Source organism: Mesoplodon bidens (assembly GCF_964165515.1).
Source record: "Mesoplodon bidens genome assembly, chromosome: 18".
NCBI classification, from domain to species: domain Eukaryota; kingdom Metazoa; phylum Chordata; class Mammalia; order Artiodactyla; family Ziphiidae; genus Mesoplodon; species Mesoplodon bidens.
Window position 1 is genome coordinate 28,888,781 of NC_138175.1, and position 23,295 is coordinate 28,912,075.

At 45.5% G+C, this 23,295-nt stretch overlaps 1 protein-coding gene across 2 annotated transcripts in view; it reads right to left on the bottom strand.

Moving 5' to 3' along the window:
- Positions 1–2,120: 2,120 nt before the first annotated feature.
- Positions 2,121–23,295, bottom strand: part of NUP93 (nucleoporin 93) — a 105,492-nt gene continuing 84,317 nt past the window's right edge. Inside the window, exons 7-22 of one of the 2 annotated variants that reach the window (XM_081215922.1) lie at positions 21,869–21,958; positions 20,228–20,367; positions 16,383–16,515; positions 14,798–14,955; positions 13,542–13,707; positions 12,816–12,909; positions 11,801–11,992; positions 10,963–11,089; positions 10,780–10,852; positions 10,443–10,487; positions 8,777–8,893; positions 7,901–8,019; positions 7,025–7,142; positions 6,493–6,576; positions 4,911–5,039; positions 2,121–2,397 (exon numbers count right to left, since the gene is read on the bottom strand). In XM_081215922.1, coding sequence (XP_081072048.1) covers positions 2,287–2,397; positions 4,911–5,039; positions 6,493–6,576; positions 7,025–7,142; positions 7,901–8,019; positions 8,777–8,893; positions 10,443–10,487; positions 10,780–10,852; positions 10,963–11,089; positions 11,801–11,992; positions 12,816–12,909; positions 13,542–13,707; positions 14,798–14,955; positions 16,383–16,515; positions 20,228–20,367; positions 21,869–21,958 — 1,896 coding nt within the window. In that variant the 3' untranslated portion in view covers positions 2,121–2,286. The other variant, XM_081215921.1, reaches the window with a different exon arrangement.

The window sequence follows — 23,295 nt, forward strand, 5'->3', positions numbered from 1 at the left end:
GCACCGACCCTGTCAGCCTCCAAGTACCCTTGATTTTGTTAGAAAGATTGGAATCTCATCCTGGGAAGATGAAAGACGCCCAGGGCCATTTTCTCTCAGTTTCTCTGGGTAAATGGTGAAGTCATGGACCAGTATCAAGGGAAAGGATTTAGCTCCCTGACCGAGTGAGCTAAGGATGACTTTTAACCTAATAACCTATCACAGGACCATGATTTCTGGGCACAAGCTGTAACCATGAGTACATGGGAACCTGTTGATGCTGTGGCCTTCTAAACTCGGCCTCATGTCTCCTGCATCTCTGCACCCAGCAGGCTTTGCTTTACCACAGAATCTGCCGACAGGACAAGCCCTGGGTTTGCTCCATGAGCCTGGCCCAGCCCTTCTGGTATGAACCGAGTTACCTTATTTCTCCTATAAATGTCTCTCGCTACGCAAGTTCTCAAATGCCAACCAGGGACTGCGTTCCTCTCAACTCCACCCAGCACCCCCTTCAGGGCAGCTTTCTTCTCCCTTCTGTCCAAGGGTAGAGGACCTCATCCCCCTACGCAGGGCTCACGTGCAGCTCTCCTATTTGGAGCTGGCAGAACTGCATGACGCAAGGAAAGGGAAAATTCACAATTAATTCTCACAATGAGAATGATGAACAAGAGGTGAGCCAGGGAGCAAATATATATTTAAACACCTTGCACCTTCTCTCTTTTATGGCACTGTTATATTTCTATCTACAAGATCTAGTATCAAAAAAAAAAGAACCCTAAATCACACTTTATGAAAAGTCCTCAGAATACTCTTTTTAAGGCACTGTTAAAGCAAATTGTTGGTTTTGTTTAAAATATAATCAACACATATAAATTGGGCACAACTTGCTAAATCAAGTCCCCTGCACTGCTTGCGTTCTGAGACTTTCTTAGTAAAGCCCAATTGAAGGTGAATAGATGGGACTAGAGGAGGGAGACAGCCCCTTAGGCTACATCCTTAATAGATATAAGGGGATCCAACTGATGAACAGCAGGTGGCCCCATTATCTATCTATTAGCTCTTTACTACAAGGAAAGGCAACAATTAGTATTTTTAAAACCAGAGGATTGTGAGGGTAACCATGCCCTGTGACAAGAGAGTTTCCTCCCTAGAAGCAAAAAGTACCTTTGGAGACTCTGGGGATCTTAACATCCTCCTGGGAGAGCCCGCCTCAGGAGCAGTCCATAAAACCGGTAGAGCCGACCATACCCAATTTCTCGTAGCCCCAGCTGGTTCATTCAGGAACAAACACTCGTCCTCACGTCCTCTCTAGTTTAGTCCAAGGCTTTGGGAGAAACAGGGCCAATGATGGGGGACAACCTCTGCTCAGGGACCACACATCCACGGTGCTGATGCCCAATGTAATGAGACCCATGAGCTGGCCCGGCCAACTGGCTTCATGAGTGGGAAAGGGAAGGAGAGAGGAGGCTGTCCAAGCAGGAGAACCAAGCACCAGAGAAGGGAAAAGAGGGGCTTAGAAGTCCTCTTGAAGAGGAGAGTACACAAGGCCAAGCAGTCACCTCGCAGTGCTGCAGCTACAGAGGGAGAAGGGGCCAGGTCTGCCCTCCCTCGAGCTCCAGCTGAGACCCTGACAAGGTTCATTTACCAGGCTATCGTTTCCTAGGCCTATGTTTTCATCTCCAGTGGGATTTCAACAGAACAGCAAACCAATTAATCCTGGGATCAGAGCAAATAATTTGGAGGATGGTCTTGGACCCCCGGACACCAAGGCCCACCTTGGTGAGATAAGAGGGAAGAGGACATGGAGTGCCTGGTATTTCACACACAAATCTTAACTTACCAAGGCTGAGACTGGCTTTCACATTCACATAAAAATGTGAAAAGCAAACTGTGACCCTGCTACAGGGAATGTTATATCTAAATAAAAGCAACTCCCAAAGGCTTCATTTCCTTGCTCATTTTGGGTGAATTTTTAATCATTTAAGGTCAACTTTAACCAAATCACAGATGCCTATATAAGCCTATAATTTTCTGGCCCAAGCACTAGTGAAGACATTTCCTCCCACACAAATAAAAATTTGAACAAAATTTCAAAGGAAAAACAAAACAAAACAATGAAAATAAAAGAATGTGAAAAGAAATACAAATCAAAGAAATTTATTGGTGTTGACAAAAATACATAATACAAAAAAACAAAACAAAACTAACACAACAGAAACAAAACCAGAAACTCCCCCCACCCTGGTGAGCCCACAGGCCTGAGGTACTGACAGCGAGCAGCCCCAGGAGCCCCTTGGAGCATCGCACTTAATTCATGAGGACCTCCATCTGCACCAGCCTCGCGTTGGTGTCCCCAGATGTCCGGTAGGGTATCATCCCAGCAAAGGTAATCAGGGCTCGGGCTTGGCTGCGGAGTTGCTGAGAGAAAGGAGAAGAAGAGAAGAAATCCAGTTACTTTCCGAGTCAGGGCACTGTCCTGGGAACCACCACCCCGGCCTTCCATTTTCTACCCCTTGGGGTCAGGGCAGATTCCCGGTGGGTGGATGACAGTCTCACCCTCCACTACCATGTTCCTCCAGCATGGTGCAGAGTTAGCAAAGCTCGGCTGCCGGGGCCTCAGTTCCAAAGCCCTTCTGCTTAGCAAAAGATGGATGGGTGTGCCGGGCAAGCTGCCTCACCTGACACGTCTCACCAGCTGCTGACACGGCCCTGTGCTTCAGACTGCCTGCTCTACTTCTCTGAGCCTCTCTCTCTCTCCTGACTGGTTTCTGTCCACCTGTTACCACGGGGTCCTGAGTTTCTTTCTAGGACCCTCATGAAGCACCTGCACTACCAGAAGCAACAGTCGTGCCTAAGTGAGGCCCATTCCAACTCTTTCCTCTCCTGCTTCTTCCGCTTTCCTTCCTTTCACTCCTTACATTCCTTCCTTCCGGACAGAAGTGCTTGGCCCTCTTTTCTCAGGCAACAATATTTATGAGATTCCTAGATTGCTCCAGGAAGGAAAAAGATTTAAACTCAGGTGTTTCCAACAACAAAAATAGGAACCTTCACTCCAATTTCCAACTGATAAATTATTGAATAAAGAATAAAGAAACGTAAGAGAACAGCTTCAGGTTGCCCCACATTGAGGTGTGTTGGATGCCTGTACCAGCAGGAAAGGAAACCATATCTGGAATAGAAAGGGAGGGTCTACATACATCTTTTGGACCAGTAATGAGATTTTTAAGAAAAATTCAAGGGTCACTTACTAGGCTTCTTAAGGACCATTCAAGAAGAGAACTGAAAGGTAAGTGCCTTTTACCTGATATGTGAAGTAAACTGGCAAGTAAAGGTCCTAATTAATGTCCAAACCAAAAGAAATTTACTTTATGATGAGAGTATCCATCAGATTTTCCTTGAAAGTGCAAAAATGTGCTTGGGTTCTCCTGCCTAACTTGCAGCTACTTTACGTAAGCTCTAGGGGTATGCAGGCCAAGGGACCCATCCATTCCCTGGCAACAATGCACCTTAAACCATGAGGCCAATTCTTGGGCAGGCAGCTTTTACACATAAGTCTTTCCTTGACTCCACCCATCCCTTCCTTTCATTACAAAGGAGAGCGGTGGGTAAGAGGAAGACAGGAGAGTGGCTTTATCCATCATATGTAAAAACTAAGTGCCTAAAAAAGAGAGACTAAAACACACAGCGTGTGAGTCCAGCTGGTCTTCAATCAGTTCCCTTCAGATGTGGAAAATGGACCTGCCAGGCCGCCAGCTCTGCTCTCTGTGAGCAAGCCCTGCTCTGACCTGTAGGCAGTTCAGAGAGTATCAGAAATGCCCACCACTTCAGTAGTTGTATTCACAACAGCACCGCTGCCAAGGCCCCAGCACAGCGAGCCCACTGCTGGCACATCTCCGACGTGGGCTCTTGCCTGTCCAAGGGCAGATGGCAGACCTGCAGCTGCCTCTCGTGCACACACGGATGGGCCTATCACGTCGCAGGACCACTTCCGAGCACTGCTAGGTATGCTGCTAAAAGTGAAAGTTCCCACCATCCCTCACAAGGCAGAGGCTCTGACAGTGACAATGCCTGTAGGGGTCATAGCGGAGAGAGCCCTCAGATATCCATGGAGGCGGGAGATAGATTTTCAAGGCTCTAGTTTCTTGATTGCCAAAATCAGGTATGGCTGTCATACACCATACTGAGAGACTCACCAAACATTCAGTGGAAATGTTAAGGGAAAGGTAATTCTAAAACACCGCCTGTTTTAATGGTTTAATTGGGTCAAACACCTTTCTTTCCCCTTTTGTCAAATCAACTGTACACCATAAGCTGTTGGAATCCCAGGGTTCTATCTACCTGGACTCTGCGTGACCCAAGCAATGCCGGAGGCCCCACAGGCAGTGGAAAGGGCACTGGCCCTGGTATCAGACAGGGCTCCTTCACCTACCACCTGAGGGGCCCACAAAAGCAAGACGCCTCCTGACCCAGGCCTCAGATCCCTCAACTGTAAAATGGGGATAACGACTGTCCTAGGCACCTCTCTGGAGCCACTGTGAGATGGCAGTAGAAACAAGGGTTTGCACCGAATTGTTGACCAAAAGTAAGTATGGTTTTCGGGAAAGTGCTGAACTGAGACTCGTAAAATGACCTTCTATTTAAAAATGGGCAGGAATTCTTGTGGAATCAGTATAAATTAGCATTTTGATTGCTTTAAAGGTGATATTCGCTGACTTGGCACATCTTTGTTTTTTAGCTTGAGAAGAGTAGCAACCCCATTAATGTTCGATTTCTTCCGGGAGCCCCCGACACAAACTTTACCCAGCTGCCAGGTAGTAAAGAAACGAGCAATTTAGGGTCATGAGCAGTGGTCTCATGAGGTGCAATGGACAGAAAACCAGAAAGGTGGTTCTCAGCGATGGTTCTGGCCAACCATCTGGCTGGGATCTTACAGAATCACGGTCCTCGATGACTCGCTGCGGCCTGGATGCCGACGATGGACTTGTCCCCTTGAGCCTCTTAAACTGTGTGAACAAGATGTTCATGGTGGCGAGAAGCACTTCTGAGAGGTTGTGCCTGACCTGCACAGAGGGACACACATGAAGTAAGGAGAAAGAACCAAGCCCTGGGGCCGACCACAGGTTGGGGGAGGGGGGAGCAGTGCTCCAGCAAGGCCTGGTCACATCATATCTCCACAGCTGCCAGGTGGAGCGCCACACAGCCACCAAAAAGGAGCTGATGGCATTGAAATGTCAAGCGTGAAAGCAAAGCTCAGGCAATGCTACTCAGAAGGTCAGGTAGGTCACTCTTCTGCTCCCTTCTTTACGCCCGTCCTCCTAGGCAGGGGTAGTGAGCAAAAAGCATGCCGACTACGTCTGGCCAGCAAGAGTGATTAGCAAAAGCCTGCATTTCAATGTCAGTAGGCAGGAACGCACACACTGGTTCTCCAGTCCCTACCACTCTCCACTATCTCAGACCCGCCAGACTGTCTCCATGGGACCAGCACAGCCCAAGCAGAGTCCTTGGGAGTGTCTATGAGGACGGGCCCTGGTACAACACTTCAGTCCATGAAACACTGAATGATGTAACCAGGGGAGGGCAAGAAACAACAGAAGGAGTGGCTAGGGGTAGAACTGCACCAGGTGTGAAGGGACGGTTGGCGAGAGGTAAGACCTCCTGAACTGTGTGTACCACAGCAGGCAGCTGCCTCACCACATGTGCAGAAGCCGGCCTTCCTTCTTCCTCTAGAACAGAAACATGCTTTCATAAAAGGAATGCGCTTACTAATGGTTTTAAATTGAAACACTGTTAGGAACATCCCGGAACCAGGCAGCTGGCCCTCAGTGCCTGTGGTTTTAGAGAAGAGTCTTACCCTAGCTGCACATGGGAATAACCAGGGGGGTTCTAGGCTGCAGCTCAGATCAGGGAAACCAGAATTTCTGGGCCTGGGCACAAAGATTTTTTTAAAGGTCTCCTAGCAATTCCAGTGTGCAGCCCAGTTGAGCACCCTTGGGCTAAGCAGTGGCAACATGCTAGAAACCCTGCAGAGAGACAGTAGCTCTGGGGCTCTTGGGCTGATAACTGAGTCCATGGTCACTGCACCTGCTTCTTGAGACAAAATGGTTCAGAGAAGGGAAAGAAGGACGTGAATCATGATGCATATTTCATGTACCCAATGGAACTACTTAGACAAGATCAGAGTTAAGCACTGACACACCCTCTAGAACAAGTGCATAGTAAAGAATCAAACCAGATCCCACAGGATCAACAAGAAACCTGTTTCTCCCAAGAATATGTCTGGTCTCTAAAGCGAGTGTATTTTCTGAGTCAGGAACTCGGACAATAATCTGATGGGGATATGTGTACTCACAGAAAAACCAGCCCAGGATACCTGAAATTGGACTCGTCTTAGAAAACTCAGTCTGGATGGTGACTGTAGTAGGACTGTTAAAGTTATTGGCTACGTTAAAACAAAAGCTTTCAGTAGAAGTGGGGGAAAAAAGAATTTTATAATTCAGGAAGAAAAGGACTCACCTCATCACTGAAATTTCTGAAGGCAGCCACTCTCTCTTCCACACTTTCCTGATTCAGGGGCACCAGCTTCAACCGATCAATTATCTATTTAAAACAAAACCCATCGGTCCCATACGACACAACCATCACAGTCATTTCATCTCCTCAAACACAAAGTCAGCATCTAACACATTCATAGTGGGCTTCTTAATAGGAAATGCTAATCCCCTTATTCAAAGGCTTTGATTCTAACTTGCTGACTGACTCAATTCCTATCCTCATTTTCTGAGGCAGTTTTACAATTCAGAGATTTCAAATTACTCTGAGAAACCTCTCTGTTTTTAGACTAAAGAAGAAAGGAAGAGAAAAAAGAAAAAGGAAAAAAAGAGCAACACAGGAAATCCCTTTTACATTCACAGGATCATACTTGTCCTTCTTCACTTAACAGGCATACTGGTGACATTTCCTTTGTTTTAAATGAATCTCACGAAGTGTTTTGATTTTTCAAGGGCATACATTAGCCTGCACTTCAAACACCCCTGCTGAAACTTACATCAAAGGCTCTGTCAATATGCCCACTGTGATACTCGTCAAAAAAGGTGATCAAGTCCAACAGAAGATAGAACGTGGAGTCCACAAATTTATTTGCACTGATTCCCTGAGCCCTATACCTGAAGGACAAAAAAGAAGGAAGGGGGGTACATTAGGAATTTCTGTGCAATCTATAACTTGAGGATAGCATCTAAAAAATGTCAAAACCTCTTAAACTCTCTAGATGAAGTGAACTAAGGAGTGGAAAATAGTGTTTCTTTTGAAATGGCCAAGCATTTGATGGCGGGTTTGACAGAAATCCATCTATAAATGTTCTGTGTGAAGCACAGTTCTCTTGCCTCAGCCCCCATCTCAGCAAGCATCTCCAACCCAGTTTTCACTGGGTCACTTTATTAGGCGTATCTGCAGAGGGCACACAAAGTGACAACTATTGCCCCAGCCTGGGAGTTACACTGGTTAAAGTATGATAACTCCTCGAACTCATGGGAAGGAAGGTAGCTTCTGAAACACTGGCCACTACATCTCTAAGAATTTCCCCATCCATCCATCACTAGCTTTGTTCCAAAATGCCTTTGAGATGGCTGCTAATGACATATAGATGAGTAAAATGCCTAGAATTAAACCTCATGTACAGGATTAAAATGTTGAGATACCCTTTCATACTCTTCCTTTTGGCAAGAATGTTCACCAAGTGACAGTGCCAAGTGACAGTTGGTTATGACGTGGAGGAACAGGAACTCTCAAACTGTCAGTGCTGGTGGGAGGGTGAGTGAGTAGAGCCATGCTGGGGAACTCTTTGGTGCTACGGTAAAGCTGAAGATGCGTCTGGGTGGGCGCTGGGAGCCCCGGGACCCCCCGGAGCCAGCCCCGGCCTTACCGCTCCGCGACGGAAAGCGCCATGTTCTTCAGCCTCTCCTTGTTGGACTGCGGGGCACTGATCTGGGGGACGACGGGGCTGAGCAGTTTGTTCATCAGCTCCAGCACCTTGTCAGCATTCTGTTCGGTTTTTTAAATTAAGAAAGGAATCAATTAAAAATAATCAGTAAGAGGAAAAAAACTAAACAACCGAAACCGAAGAGGGAACTTTTGTTCTGTATCTTGATTTGGGTGGTGATGACACAGATACATACCCGTGGGAAACCCATCAAGCTGTTCACTGAATATGTGTACATTTTTCTACTTTTTAATTAGACCTCAATCAAAACACTTTTAAATGAAAAGAAAAATGAATTATAACCCTCTTTTTGCCCACGTTGGTCAGTTGATAAAAGGAGAGAATGTACTCTTCTTCAGGCCCTAACAGTCATCGGTATTCCCCGCATGTTCTCACAACGAGCTACTTCCTCCAGTTCTCTCAGAACCCCTCAGCTGTGGTTTTATTCCCTGACACACACCGGTCACAGTGTGTGTGCGGCTGCCCGGAGGGTGAGCACCAGGCATCTTCATCAGCAGCTTCACCACCCAAGCATGATGGGCACTTCCTCTGCTGCCAAGGGAGACTTTGCTCAGTGCCCGCGGGACAGCCTTTCAATATGTCACTCTTGTTTGGCCAGAAAGACCTTATGGGCAGAAATAATTCTGTAAAATGGGAATTTCACCCTAACTGGACTATTAACTGCCTAAGCACTAGGAGAAAATGCCTCAGCAGGGAGAGGGGGACAACAATGGCACCATCAAAATGTTTGTGCATTTAATGCCGAAACGCTGATGACAGATCTATTAAGTGCAGAAGAAAGAAAAGAGCACATTTTACCTTGGCAAGGTCATAAAGCTTTGCTGCTTCTTCAAACAGTCCTTTATTTTCTGCCACGGAAGCAACTTTGTTGATAATAGGCTTTGTGTCACTAGTAAACTTATCTATGACTCCAGGCTGACAAGACAAATTATGGAGGGGAGGAAGAGAGAAATGGGGGGACAGAGCTGTTATTTTAAACACAGAGAAGCAACTGAGATCCGAAAACTACTTTAACTGAAAATACTTGCCCTGGGCAATGCACGTATTTCATCAGCTAGACTCTGGCTTTCTTGAAGATATAAGGTCCTATTAAACATATGAAAAGGACCAAGGAAACTACCCATGAAGAGGCAGACTCAAAGGCAGCACAGAGGAGTCACCAGGAAGACTGTGCTTTCTAATTCTCCAAAATGACCTAGAGAATTGGTGAAATCACCAATGATTTTAATTTTGCTGATGAGTAGGCACTAGGGGGAAAAACCAGGAGGCTCAGAGAAAGTATCTGAAAGATGTAGATGGCAAAAGAAATCCAGTTCTGAAAAACTATATGGCAAGTGGTGTCAGGATACTTAAAAAAATAAATAAATAAATCTGCAACATCACTCAACAGCAACCAAATGGTCAAGAAAGTATGAGAGAGGCCTGAGGTACCGCAAAGAGGGCAGACTGTGTGACGCCTGACTGGCCATCTGATTCTCCATCAGCCCTGGACCAAGTCGGTGCTCCACCACCCTGGCAGCACAGGAGATCAGTGAAGAGCATGGGCTCTGGGGTCAAGAAGGACTGGACTCAAATTCCAGCTCACTTCCTTACTAGCTGTGTGATCTTGAGGAAAATAACCTCTCGTCTCCACTTCCTCCCTTGAAAAACAGATGACGGTTCCCACTGTGTTGGGTTCTTGTGATGATTAAGTGAGAAAATACATGTCAAGCATTCAGCACAGGGGCCTGGCAGTTGTCACTGCTCCATAAGCATGGCCACTGTCACCAGCACTGTCACTGGTCTTCTTCTTCTGAAGAATGCCACTGGTCTTCTTCTGGATGGTGTGAGCAGTGGGAGGTCATCTTGAGACTGCTGGCTCTAAACCACCCATTTTTACAAATGAGGAAAGTGAGTCCCTAAGAGAGGCATGTGGAGAGTGCCCGAGTGGGTCAGGAGGGGTCTCTGATACCAGGGCCTCCGCCCCTTCTACATTGCCCAATAGCCATGATGGGTCTTAGGGAACTGCTAAGGCTCATGGGAGCAGCTGCATCTCTGGGGTCAGTGTAGAGTTCTGAGCCCTCAAAAACTATCTTTTGAGAGAGGTCAAGTGCATTTGTAACTTTCCCTTCTGGGGAGAATAGGTGCGGTAACCAATTTCTTTCTTGCTTATTTTCTGAGCCAAGAATGGCAGAAATGTAGCCTTCTCAGCTGAAAATATGGCAGGTGTGAACAGATGAGTATTCTGAACATAATAAAAAAACTATCTAACCACAAATTTACATATTTTAAGGAGAAATGTAAGTGTATGTAAAATCAAGGTCATCATTTGGGGCCTGTAATTTTCATTCTTTGTTTTTAAAACGAAGCAACTTCATTCAGATTTGCATCTTCAGTACCTTGAATCCTAAAATCTAACTATTCTTTGGACAATTATAAATCCCCAACTGCAAACGAACACACCTCTGGGGTGCACTTAACCCACCTTTCTACTTCCATCGTTCTCTAGTTTCCCAAGAATCATATCGAACTGCAGAGAAAAAAAAAGTTTACTCAGTTTATTGGACGAGGATATACACATAATCCACAATTCTTTGAAGACAAGAGAGGAATAGGGGAGGTGGGAGAAGTCTTGCACAAACTAGAGAACAGTGAGACTGAATCAACATTTCCATTATCAGAAACCAAAGGAAACTCTAACACCCCCCTGCCCCCAGCCACATCCACCGAACTCATATTGAGGTGACCATCCAGTATCACATCAGCATGAGAACTTGTACACTGGAAATCATGGGGGCGTGGAGAAAAGTTAACAGGCATACCTCTCGACTTTCTATCACCAGCTCGCTCACACAACGCAGAAACATGTTTTCTCCTTGACTGTCTTTCTCATCTCTAGAAGGGGACAAAATCAACCTGGTTTCTGGTGTGGCCCCAAGGTCTCTCATTCTCACAGTGGCAGAAATCAAAACCAGCTGAAGTAAATGGTCAAAAGCCAGTCTAACCTGAGGAAGTAGAAGTACTGAAGGGCCTCTCTCGGGTCCGTGGATTCAAACTTCCGGGTGTAGAGAATAAGTAGCCGCACGAAGTTCAGCCTCCGCATGCACGGAGGGTCGCCAGGCTCATGGCTGACTGCACCGACGGGGACAGAAATGGTCACCACACTGCCCTTCTGACCCACGCAACCGAGAGCTATGGGAACTGAGTCCAAAGACCCAGTGGTGGCACCTACTCCTGCAGCCCAGCCAATGTTTGCCAGTGTGAGCTTAGGCCAATCCCCTTCACCACCCTGTCCTCAATTTCGTCCCAAGTACAGATTGGAGAAAGTGGCATTTTTTAGTAAATCACTAGTATGCTGGTCTCTGAATGAAAAGATGGTGACAACTGACCATTACGGCATGTGCTCTGGAGTGAGTCTGCTGTGCTACTAAGGAAGCTGCAGCCATTCATGCACAGGTATCTTCTCTCCCTCCCCAGACTCCCACCCCATGCAGGTAGGCACACAAGATGGCTGGTTGCGCCTTCCAATGTCTCCAGTTAGAGCCCTAATGGGAACCAGTCTCATGACTCTAGGGACTGTTTCTCCTGAACCACCCTCCAGGCGACCTGACTCACTGGTCACAAAACTAGCACTTAGCACAGCATTTTATCTATTAAACACCTCAGGGAATACTAATGGAGGGGGGGAAGGCAAGAACCCTCATACTAATCATCTCATAAGCCCAACCGTCTACAACACTCTAAAATGATTGGTACCACTTGCCCAAATCCCTGCAGCTATGTGTCCACTGCCACCCGATGGGGGGATGTGTTATGGATGTGCCACTGCCAACAAATACTCACGGAGCTGAGCGCTCTGTCCCGAGGATTTTAAAAGCAGCTTTAGCTCAAAGAGCACCAGTGCCACGTGGACAGCATGGCAGCGCAGCCGCTCCATGCGGAAGAGAAAGGCAATGGCAGCTTCGAACTGCGCGGTCAGGAACAGCACTTGGAAGTAGAGGAAGGGCTGATGGTTCACCGTGAAGTGGGACTCGCCTGCCCGGGGAGAGGAGGTCAAGCTGATTCAGAAAGAGCCGGCCTCTGCTGGGAGCCCTGAGCCCAGAAGAAGCCCTATGTGCTCAAAGGACTTGCTGGGCGGGACAAAAGCACCAGCCTGAGCCTGAACGGATGCGGGGGCTCTGGACACAGTGGACGCCACTCCAGCCGTGGCCTGCTTCCACGGCCTCCGGACCTCACAAAACAACTGGTGAGCAGGGGGCTGTGTTGTAAAACCCAAACTGCTTGCATTAGTTGGGAGAGAAACAGAGCACAGGACCTTAAAACGGAATATAAAAGGGGCTGTTTCTCTCCTTTATCCTGATAAAAGTCACTCAATAAGGACAGGAATGATTTCAAAGCTTTGGTACACTCAGATTCACAGATATCTGCGTTCAACACTGCGGACCACTAGTTGGAATCTCCTTTTCTTCCCCCAATTTTTAAACAGTGAGAGAAAGAAAAAAAGAAAAGCTATTTCTCCCTTGTTTGTGCTCAGATATAGTCACTGTGAGGTCTCTGAGGAAGCAGTAGCCAAGTCCTCTTATGTCTCTCCCTGAGCCAGTGTCTGCCAGAGCAGTTCAAAGAACTAGTGGAAAGAGTTTACTGTCAACGACCATGTAAGTCACATACTCTGTTTATGGCCACGTGCGTGGCCTCTACCCAAATTTGAACTTGTTATTCTGTTGTGTTGTGTTTTGAAGATCCAGAGGGTTCTGAAGGAGAGACAGAGTTCAGAGATGAAGGATTTTCCCAGAAAAAAGCTAAGCAGTGACCTTAGGTGGACAAGAGAGGGAAGGTAGTTATGTTCAGGGTATCTTACCGTAGTCTTCCAACAACTGTTTCTGGAACTGAGAGAGAGTGAGCCTGTCTTGTGGGGAGCTGGTGCCGTCATCATCGAAACACACCTGGTTCAACTAAACCCCCAAGAGAAATACAGGCATTGGTACAAGCTACTTCCTGTGCCGGGTGTGGACTTGTAGCCGGTTAGCTGCCACGCTCGAGGCTACGCTAATGGCTGTGTTACTGGTTGCGAATATTACACAATAAAAATGGGCCAGGAGGGCTTCCCTGGTGGCGCAGTGGTTGAGAATCTGCCTGCCAATGCAGGGGACATGGGTTCGAGCCCTGGTCTGGGAAGATCCCACATGCCGCGGAGCAACTAGCCCCGTGAGCCACAATTACTGAGCCTGCGCGTCTGGAGCCTGTGCTCTGCAATGAGAGAGGCCACGATAGTGAGAGGCCCGCGCACCGCGATGAGGAGTGGCCCCCACTTGCCACAACTAGAGAAAGCCCTCGCACAGAAACGAAGAGCCAACACAGCCATAAATAAATAAATAAATAAATAAATAAAATTAAAAAAAAAAAAGAAAAGAAAAAAAAAAAAAGTTTAAAAAAAAAAAAAAAAAAAAAAAATGGGCCAGGAGACAGGAAATCCACTAGTCCAGTCACCTTACTGGCATTATACATTAAGCAGTAACATCTGTGTACAGTGTGTGAGCAGGGGGAAGGGGAGAATGCCCTACTGGGCAAAGGAAGCAGCGCCTGCCTTCAGCCACAGGTAGTCCTCAGTTTTGTCGGCCACCTCGCTCTGGTTGTCGGTGATGTCACATCTGCCAATGATACAGTACACAGCCCGTTTGTAGGGGTCCGTGTTGTTCCTGAGGGCCCTGCGGTAATGCAGTCGGAGCTTGTTCTCCGTAGCTGGGGACAATCTAGAGACACAAGGGAACACACAGACACATATGCTAAAGATCCTCACGGGCATCTGAAAGCACCTAGGTCCCAACCACACAGCAGAGTCACGAAGCCTTCCTTCACAGAGGGTAACACTGTCCCACCCATACCCACGGGCACCATCACTTTAACCAGACTTGCAGCTACCAGCACCTGCGTCTCTGCCCACTGGCTTCCTCAAGTAGTGGCTGGCAGAGGCATGTGAGAAGGTCTGGGGAATTAATCCTCCACCCACCTCCCTGGCAGCCCTCAAGCAGTGATGGGCAAGAGTGAGTCATCCCTTAAGTGCCTTAGCCCTGCTCTGGCTTCTCCACTCCCTTATCCCTGTGAGATCACCTCCCAAATAAACTCCGTGCACTCAAACCCTTGCCTCAGGGTCTGCATCTGGGGGAACCCTAAAACACTGTCCCTACTTTACACTCTCTTAACATGAGCAAGACAGGGCTTATGGTTTAAGACAATCTCTGGACATGGCATTACTGACACTGCCAAAAAAGTAACCCTGGTTTTCCACATGTATAACTGGGGTAACCACCATTATTTCTTCTACATACATATATGTAAATTTAAACTGGGTTCGAATATGAACTTAAGTCCCATTACATTAACAAAAACCAGAGAAAAATGAATGCTTAGCAGTTCCTTAATGCAAGAGAACTAAAAAAAAAAAAAAACAAAAAAAAAACTTACTGAATTAATTCAATGATTATATCTCAAGATTGCTAACTTCTAACTCTGGCCTTTGAGTATGAAGCATATATTGTCATTTGGGTCAACCAGAAAAGCACTAAATGTGAACAAGTGAAGTGTAATACAACAAAGTTTCATTTAATAAAGCATCCTTGATGTGCCTGGGACTTTGTAAGTGTACACATGGTGTCAGAATGGGGCTCTTTTAATGTTTTCAACTGTTATTCTACAGAGTTCTACTTGCTTTCTAAACTTCGTTTTTCTCCCAAGCAGAAACTTATTTGGAGCCATGCACAAGGAAAAGAGAGCAACGCCAGTGGGGGCCACCCTGCTGATTCCACGTGGCTTCTTCTGGATGCACCATCTCATTCACCGTACCTTCTGTCCTTGCTGTTCATGTACTCCTGGAACCAAGTTTTAAACTCTCCCAGCTGGTGCTGCGCTCGGTTGACCACCTGTGAAGCGGCAAGCATGTCTCCACAGCGCAGGCAGTAATAAATTAACGCCCACACAGGATGGCCTTCCACCTCTCCATCCTAAAAGAGGAAAGGTTTAACTGATGACTTTTGATGTGCTGGCCCTCAGCTAAGCCCTCTTCTTGTATTAAGTCACTTAATCTCACAACTCCACTAGGCAGGGACCATGAATGGCCTCCTCCTCTCTGTTTTACAAACCAGGAACCTGAGGCATGGGGATGTTAAATAATTTTTCCAAGGTAAGCTGGTAAGTGGCAGTCTGGCTCGAGAGCCTTTCCTCTACAGCACTGTGTACACAGGCTTCAAAGTGGGTTCTCCGTGGAACCCCAGTACCCACAGCAATCAGGTGACATGTTCTTCTGTGATAATTTACAGATGTGTACTCAGGCTAAGGACGTTCACTGACCAATAAGAGACTATCATCATATTTGAGTTTATAAAATGTTAACCATTAATGATTAACTAAATGGATTCTGGCACTTCCATTCACCTGTTGTTAGTTGTTCACTCACTTAGTGAGTATCTTTGTTTTGGACACCGTGCTACGTTATGCACTGGGGAATCTAAGAAAGCAGCTCTGTTCCCACTCTCCCAGCACTAGAGCTTCTCTCTCCTAAAAGTGGCTTTGTCATCACCTACACAGCAGCCCTGTGGTTACTCCTCTCTCTGCTTCTCCCCAACTCCTTCAGAAAAGTAGACCTCAGACTTCCTTTCTTGGCCCCTCCACCCTTCCCTCGGCAGGACTCTTTCTTAAGCCCAGATCTGATCGTGTCACTTCCTCACTTAAACCCCTTTGAGCAATTTACATCCCAAGTGCTTAGCCTGGTGCTCAAGGCCGTCACCAGCTGGCCCCAAGCTGGTCCAGCCCTACCACACACCCGATACACCAGATATTCTTTCCTGCCTCCACGCATTTGTTCACGCTCCTCCTTCCTCCTGGAATACCCTTTTCCCAGACCCCTGGCTGGCAAGCCCTTACTCTTCAAGCACAAGTGTGGGCCTCACCTCCTGTATGAAGCCAAGAGCCTGCAGCCCACCACCCTTGGTACACAGCTCCAGTTCAGCACTTTGCACAGGGTCTGTATCTGACTGTAACTACACTGTGAGCTGAGAAGGAAAGGCACGTTCTAGGACCCATATCTAACTCTCTTCTTCCAGCTGTTTGAGCCAACAATCTCAGAAGTCAGCCCTGACTCTGCCACATCCAAGTTCTTCCACAGTCCTATTGGGTCTACTTTCAAAACATGTCCAGAACCCAATGACGTCATCCCCCTGCACCCTCCTCCACCCTAAGCTGAGCGACCACCATTATCACCTGGACTCCTGCACCACCAGTCTCCCAAGGTCTCCTAGCTTCTCTCCCTGCCCCCTCTGGTCTCTTCTCCATATAGTAGTTCCCACACATAACCTCATTTAAACTGAAAACGCCTATCCGAGAGAGACTGCTCTGGGAAAGTAACTGATCACATAGAGAAAGATGCCAATACCTGAAGTCCAGGCAAGGGAGCTGGAAGTTTAATGTTCAGGAAACTTCGAACCAACTGGTAAGTCCCAGGTACCCCGCCCAGCTGGGCCTGATGCAAGTTGCCAAAGACAGTCACAAGGGTGTAATTCTTATAACTGGAAAAAATTTAAAGGCAAAAAAGGGAGGTTGAAAACACATATTACACATTATCTATGTCCATACCCACAACAGTAGACTGTGAATTCCACAGGGAAGGGCCTGGATTTCAACCTAACATAGAAGAGGAAACAGTGCATGCTTAATGAAGCAAACTACATTATTTATTCATTGGGCAGTGGACCACTGTGAAGATTTCTCATCACTGTGGATACTCAAAAGAATCCCTGGAGCAATATAATAGTGGACTTCAAATGCATTAAGGGCTAATGTGCAGAATAATAATTGCTCCAGCTCACAGCCTAATGCTCTAGTGGGATCTTTTCAAATTTTTCATTTTGAAAAGTTTTAAGGAATGCTCATATATCCTTTACTTAGATTTGCCAATTGTTAATATTTGTATGCATGTTTTTTTCTCTCTATATATATGTAGATATACACACATACACAAACACACTTTTTTTCTGAACCATTTGAAAATGTTATAGAAATATAGAAATCAGGGGCTACCTCATCTGTAAATACTTCACCGTGTATCTCCTAGTTAGGACATTCTCCTACCTAACCTCAGTACTATCATGACACTAAAAAATTTAACATTAATGTACTGTTATTACCTAAAATATAACACATATTCAAATTTCTTAATAACATCCTTTATAGTTTTTCTTTTTTTTTTTTTTAAATCCAGGATCCAGTCAAGGGAAAGCATGAAATTTAGCTGTCATACCACTTCCATTTCCCTTAATCTAGGGTAATTCTAACACTTTTTATATAAAGACACTGACCTTTTAAAAAGAATCCAGGCTACTAGCTACCTGGTAAAATGTCTCACAAGCTGAACAGTTTCTCATGACTTGATTCAGGTTCAACTTTTTTGCCAAGAACCCTACCTACAGAGCTGATGCTGGTACTGCCACAATGAGGCAGGTAATACCATTTTGCCCTTCTTGGTAACATTTAATTTGATCACTTGGTTAAAGGTGTTGTCCACCAGATTTCACCGCTGTAAAAGCACCTCCTTTCCCCTTTGTAATTAATAAGTACTCTATGGGGTAATACTTGGAGGTCATGTGAATAATCTGTTCACCAATAATCTTTCGCCCAGTAGTTTCCACTGGTGGTCCTTGCTGAACCCATTGTCACATTGGTGGTTGCAAATGATTTTCTATCATTTCCTGTTTATTTATTTGCTAGCAGGCTTCTTAAAAACCTTTACAGTGTTTTAAAATTGCTTTTATATTAAGATTAAATGGTTCAAGTTATAGATACCCAAACATGAGGTTAATACATTGAAGAACTTTCTAAATATGTTTCTTGTCCAAAACAAAACAGACTGCCTCAAAAAGTCAGGTGCTTCATATGTTCAACCACATAATAATATTAATATCATACCACATTAAGTATAATAACCAACTGAGAGAGACAGGGTGAGAGTGAGAGAGAGAGAAAGAGAGAGACACACACAGAGAAAAACACCTAACTGTCAATTACAGAAAACAGACTCAATGGAAATTGATGTAGTCATAAAAAATGATACTGACAAAAAATTTTTAAAGCTGTACACATTTGGATCATAAGCTGTGTAAAAGATACATAGCAAACAAAATATTCATATGTCCAAAAAGGTGGCAGAGGTGGTGTGGGGGTAAGGAAATACAACAAGGTGCCAGGGGCCTCTGGGCGGGGGAGAGGGGACTGCTCCCTTTTTCAGGTCCTCTTTTTGGCATCTTCCAAAATTTCTATAACAGTCATGTAGTATTTTCATAATGAAAAATGAACACAATTCAATTTAGCAAATGTAATGAGTTCGCCATCACTGGAAGTATTTAAAAGCAGAGGTTGGAAAAGAGATTACAGAAGAGTCCTGTAGCAACCAGGACAAACAGATGCCCACTATGGTCTCTTCAAACTTGAATGAAGACAACTCACATGCTGGAAAGGGCCTCAGAGCCTAAATTCCTTGAGAGCTAAGAAATGTGTACCTTGCTTCAAATTTGGAATGTGGCAGGAAACAGACCAATGCTATGTTTTCTCAACATTTTCAGCCTTATACCCTGAAAATAATTTGGGACCAGGTCTACTTTGCCACCTGGTGTATTACAACACTTGAAATACTGTATGTACGTTACACTGTCAGTGGATTAGCATCAGAAAAAAAAATTTTTTTAGTGAGTACAATTATCTGAAATATTCCCTTTATCAAAAGGGACAACAAATCTTAAAAAGGATGCCATCAGAGAGTGATGCTACTAGAGTGAAAAAGAAAATAAGCATACAATAGTTGTGCACAGGAAACTCCCAAATAGCTCCAAGTGCTGCTAAAGGAATTAATGGAACAACATAATTCCAAAAAAACTAAATGGAAAGAATAATAAAAGAAATGGGATAGCTTACATATATAAAACCGCAGCCTAGTACCACTGGTGAAGTCAAGCAACAACGTTAAGGATGAGGTTTATTGAAGAAAAAGCAGTCATGAGCAGTCATATACGTACACACATTAAAAAATAAAATCCTAATGTTTTTTATATACTGTAAGAACTTCTGACTCATATTTTGCTGACTTGTAGCAAATAAATACCACTATATACATTAGGTTCTTTGTGGCTGAAGACTTAGAAATTTACATTACAAAAATTTAGTGAAAGCCTGATATAATACTTTATGAACTCTTTGTGCCCTGTGCCAGAAGCAATAAAAAACCATTTGGAGCTCCAGATTTTTCTGAACAACAGAATGGAGGCTAGTGAGTTTAATATGTCTGATGGTGTTCATCTCATGTAGCTATAATATAATTAATTTAGTATTTGGTACAAAAACCTGTTCTCTCTCTCCTGTACCAGGTCTGAATTACCTTGACTTCCTAATGAAGTATTATTTTGTTGACAGAGGGTGACCACACTACAAGGCCATTGGCAGCTGCATGGGCTCAGCAGCAAAGAACTGCAATTGAGCAAGTGTATTCAGCTTGGCTTTCTCTTCTCACGCTAACAGAGAGAGGCCCAGCACCCTGTCTCTGAAATAAAGAGGGTCTGTTGCACGCTCATGACAACCCCTGCTGGCCAATTCAGAACAAGGAGTGTCCACAGGGAGTGGATGAAAGGCACGGGCCCTACCAATGAGGGGGACAATAGTTAGGGCACAAGGGCACAGCCACAAACCCCTTGGTGACCAACTCCAATTAGTGAGGAGATGGCAAAAAAAAAACCCAGGCACATATCAGAGGCATTAGCAGCTGGGAAGGATCTGGACTCACAAGGATTAACCAAGTAGAGCCAGAAGGAAAACAAAGGATCAAGGGGCCTTCCTAAGGTTTGAAGGTGGTAATGCTGGGTGGGAAAATTAAAATGCCTAGAGAAAACAAAGAGCCTAAGCAGTAATGGCTGAACCACAAGAGGGACAAGGATCCTGACCCAAGGCATCGTGCTCTAATAATCGTGACTCTGTACTGAGGGACAGAGAGTGGACAAAGAGAAAAAGAAAAGCCTAACAGTGCTCAATGCTCCCACTCAAAATGATTTTATATCGGTGCATAAATAGATTCTGGTAGAGAAGTGTTTCTGAAAACAGTCTAACACCTCTCAGACTTGCTCAACCTTGTTTAAATTATACCAGCTACAGAGCACTTAGCTTGAGGACTACTTGAAACCCAAGAACGGCTGCCTCCGGGGGATTTTAAAGCCAGCCTCTGTGCTGCCGTTGCCTTACCTCTGCTCGAGGTATCCCAAGGCCTGCCTGACGAACTCCATGCGCACTTCCACGCTGTTGCGGCTCTTCAGGGCATCAGTCGCCGGTGTCAACAACACGTCTGTCATTTGTTTTACCATGGTCCACATGTCAGAGATGTTCTGCACATAAATGAGACCGCATGTGACAATGCTGTGGGGCCGGAGAAATTGCCTGGTTCTTCACGGCAATCCGACTCAAAGGCAGGCAGGACATGGAGGGGGAAGAGGTTAACGTCCTGTCTGAGGCCCTCAGGCTCAAGCCCAGTACAGAAGACGCACCTCTTCCCGGCCAGCTGCCAGGCTCCCGTCTTCCCTGCGAGCAGCCCCCATCCCGAGCTGGTTTTCAGATCAATTACTATTCCAGGTCTGACATAACCACCTACATAACTAAGACAACATAAAACTAACAAGAACACTGAATCTCAGTGGGTTATCCCTTAAGAGAGAGTGAATACATTTATAATCATCCAAAGCTCTAGGAGTTTAAACTCAAGTAGCTGCATTTCAGTCCTTACAAGGTCACTGGAGTTAAGGCTTAAAATAAGAGTTTAACCTAAATAATACAGGTTCTGTCCTCCCAGAGGCTCTCCAGGGGCCACTGCTCTTACCCCACTGTGTGAGTGGCACAGCCTCCTTTTCTCCTGCCTGTTCACTCCCTTCAAAAGACGCCTTCCTGTGGCCTCCCAGGAAAGGCACTGGTGATCTCTCCTGTGTGTTACCACCACACAGCTGGACTTCCTCTTCCCAGAATCCTCCTGGCTGTAAACCTCTCCTAAAAATGTGTTCCCTGAACCCTTTGCAAAATATAAAGTTAAGAATCCTTGGAAGACAGTAGCGACTAAAGAAAAAGCAGGTTTACACCTTTTCCAAAGAAAAAGAGAAAATCCCGTTTTCACTGTTTCTCTCAAAAATTAAAAACTGTAGAAAATCCACCCTAAATGTGACCCTTTTTAGGTGGTGAGATGGTAGATAAATTCTTATTTTCTTTAGATTGGTTTGTATTGCCTTATATTTACTATTAAAAAAAAATAAAGCGGTTTTGAAGGAAAAAAAAGTATGTACGAGTGCTTGCTTCCATTATAGCCTTTTCTCCTTTCTCCCCTCCTCCTGGCCACCTACCAATCTATCCATCCCCTTTTTAATTTTTTTCCCCCAGCGGGAGAAAACTGGCCAAGGATAAGAACTGAGGGACAGGAATAAAGATGGGGACTCAGAGAGGAACAGAACCAGTGGCTTTTAAAGACCCCACCTGAGTCAAGTTCAAGGGGCTCACTGGTGTGAAAACCGCACCACCTTTACAATTCACATCTCATGAAAGAGCCTGTTAGTCTGTCTAAGGAGGGAAACTGGCAGGGAGGAGCTGGAGCCTGACAGGACTTCAAAGCAAACACAGCTTTGCTGGGCCTTTTGCAGATGCATAAAGATACGTATATTTATATATATAGGATCATCATCAAAAAACCACCCCAAAATTATGTAAAATAAAACTCTGAAGAACAGTTAACATCTTTTTCCAGGGCATAGAGTTTCTCTTCAGCACATTTCTGCCAAGTCAGCAAACTGCTAATCCCATTGGAACACCAGACCCCACATGTCTCCTCGGGTCAGCTCTGGGCGCTACCTTATCATCCAGCTCTGTGACGGAAGCACAGAGGTCCACAAGGTTAGGCTGCAGGTGTCCGTTGACAATCTTCTCGTTATAGATATAAATCTGAAAGGAAAAGCAAAGTAAGTCGCACAAATTCTATTTTCACCTTTTCTTTTTAGAACCCCTTGAAGCAGTTCTGAAACCAGCTTCTGCCCAATGGTCAGAAGTTTTCCTTCCTCAGAGTGGCTGAGCTATCCACACTGCCTGGAGGGCAAGGCCTCCGGCCAGCTTCCCAGTTCTGTGCCTGAGCTTCAGACAGCAGCATCAACTCCCACCAAAGCTAGCCGCTAGCCCAGCCTTCCTAACATCTGAGGAGTGGGAGCAGGGTGGTCCCGGGGGTGGGGTGGGGGGAGTCCCATGGGCAGTTCTGCATTGCTCTGCCCAGCAGACCTTTATCAGTCCCAGAGAGCAAGGACCAAAGTGGAAGGTCTCCTGCTGCTGCTTCCTAGGAACCCAGGGAAACATTTGGTAATCTTTCTGGCAAAAGGACTGAATGGCCCCAGGCCCAGGGCTTGTGGACTTAGTAAGGACTGTCAGGTCGCAGCCCTCCACGTGTTTTAGAAGAGCAGTTGCTGCCCATCTGCAGTACCCGTTTCGAAAGAATCCCAGCTCCTTAGTAAAATTTTCTCAAGAAAAAGGAACTATGTGACATTCAACAAATGGAAAAGCCAATATTACTTTGGATTTTATTTTTAAAAAACCAACACAATGATGGTAAAAACTAGTCAGTTCTACTCTTTGCATCTGAAGTCCTTGCTCTACCGAGGACTGAACAAGGTAGTGATGTTAGACAAGTCAGGACCCTGTCGAACCTTACCTCCCTCTACTCTAAATGGGGGAGAGTATCATGCAGCCTTCAGGAGTGTTATAAAGATTAAATGAAACGGTTTTTAAACCAGAACGTGGTGTTTATTCCCTCAATGAGCATTTATGAGGAGCCTTCCCTGGGGTACTGTGTCCAACATGGGATATAAAGATTCGCTCTCCACTGGAGGGGATAGCCATGTAAACAGATACATGACATTCCAGTGTCCTGAGTGCTAGTAAACCTTAGTTTTATGAAGTTTTAGTCTCCACAGACACAGAAGATACATGGTTTCTCTCCTCAAAAGCTTGTAATTTCATTAGGCCTGAATTCTGACGGTGCCTGTGGCAATGGAAGTCAGTCACATAATGAAAGTGAAGTTTAAACAAATGTAGATGTAGTGTGGGAGAAAGAGAGAGATCTAAAAACTGGAGAAAAAATAAATGAAGGCCAGTAGTAAAACATGAAGGAGTTGGAAGGAGGGGGACTTATGTGAGGGAAGCTGATGTGGCTGGTTTCAGATGCCTAGAGTTAGAACTGGCAGTGGTACGCTGAAGGAGAGAGGCTTAAAAAGAACATCTAGAACACTTTTCTC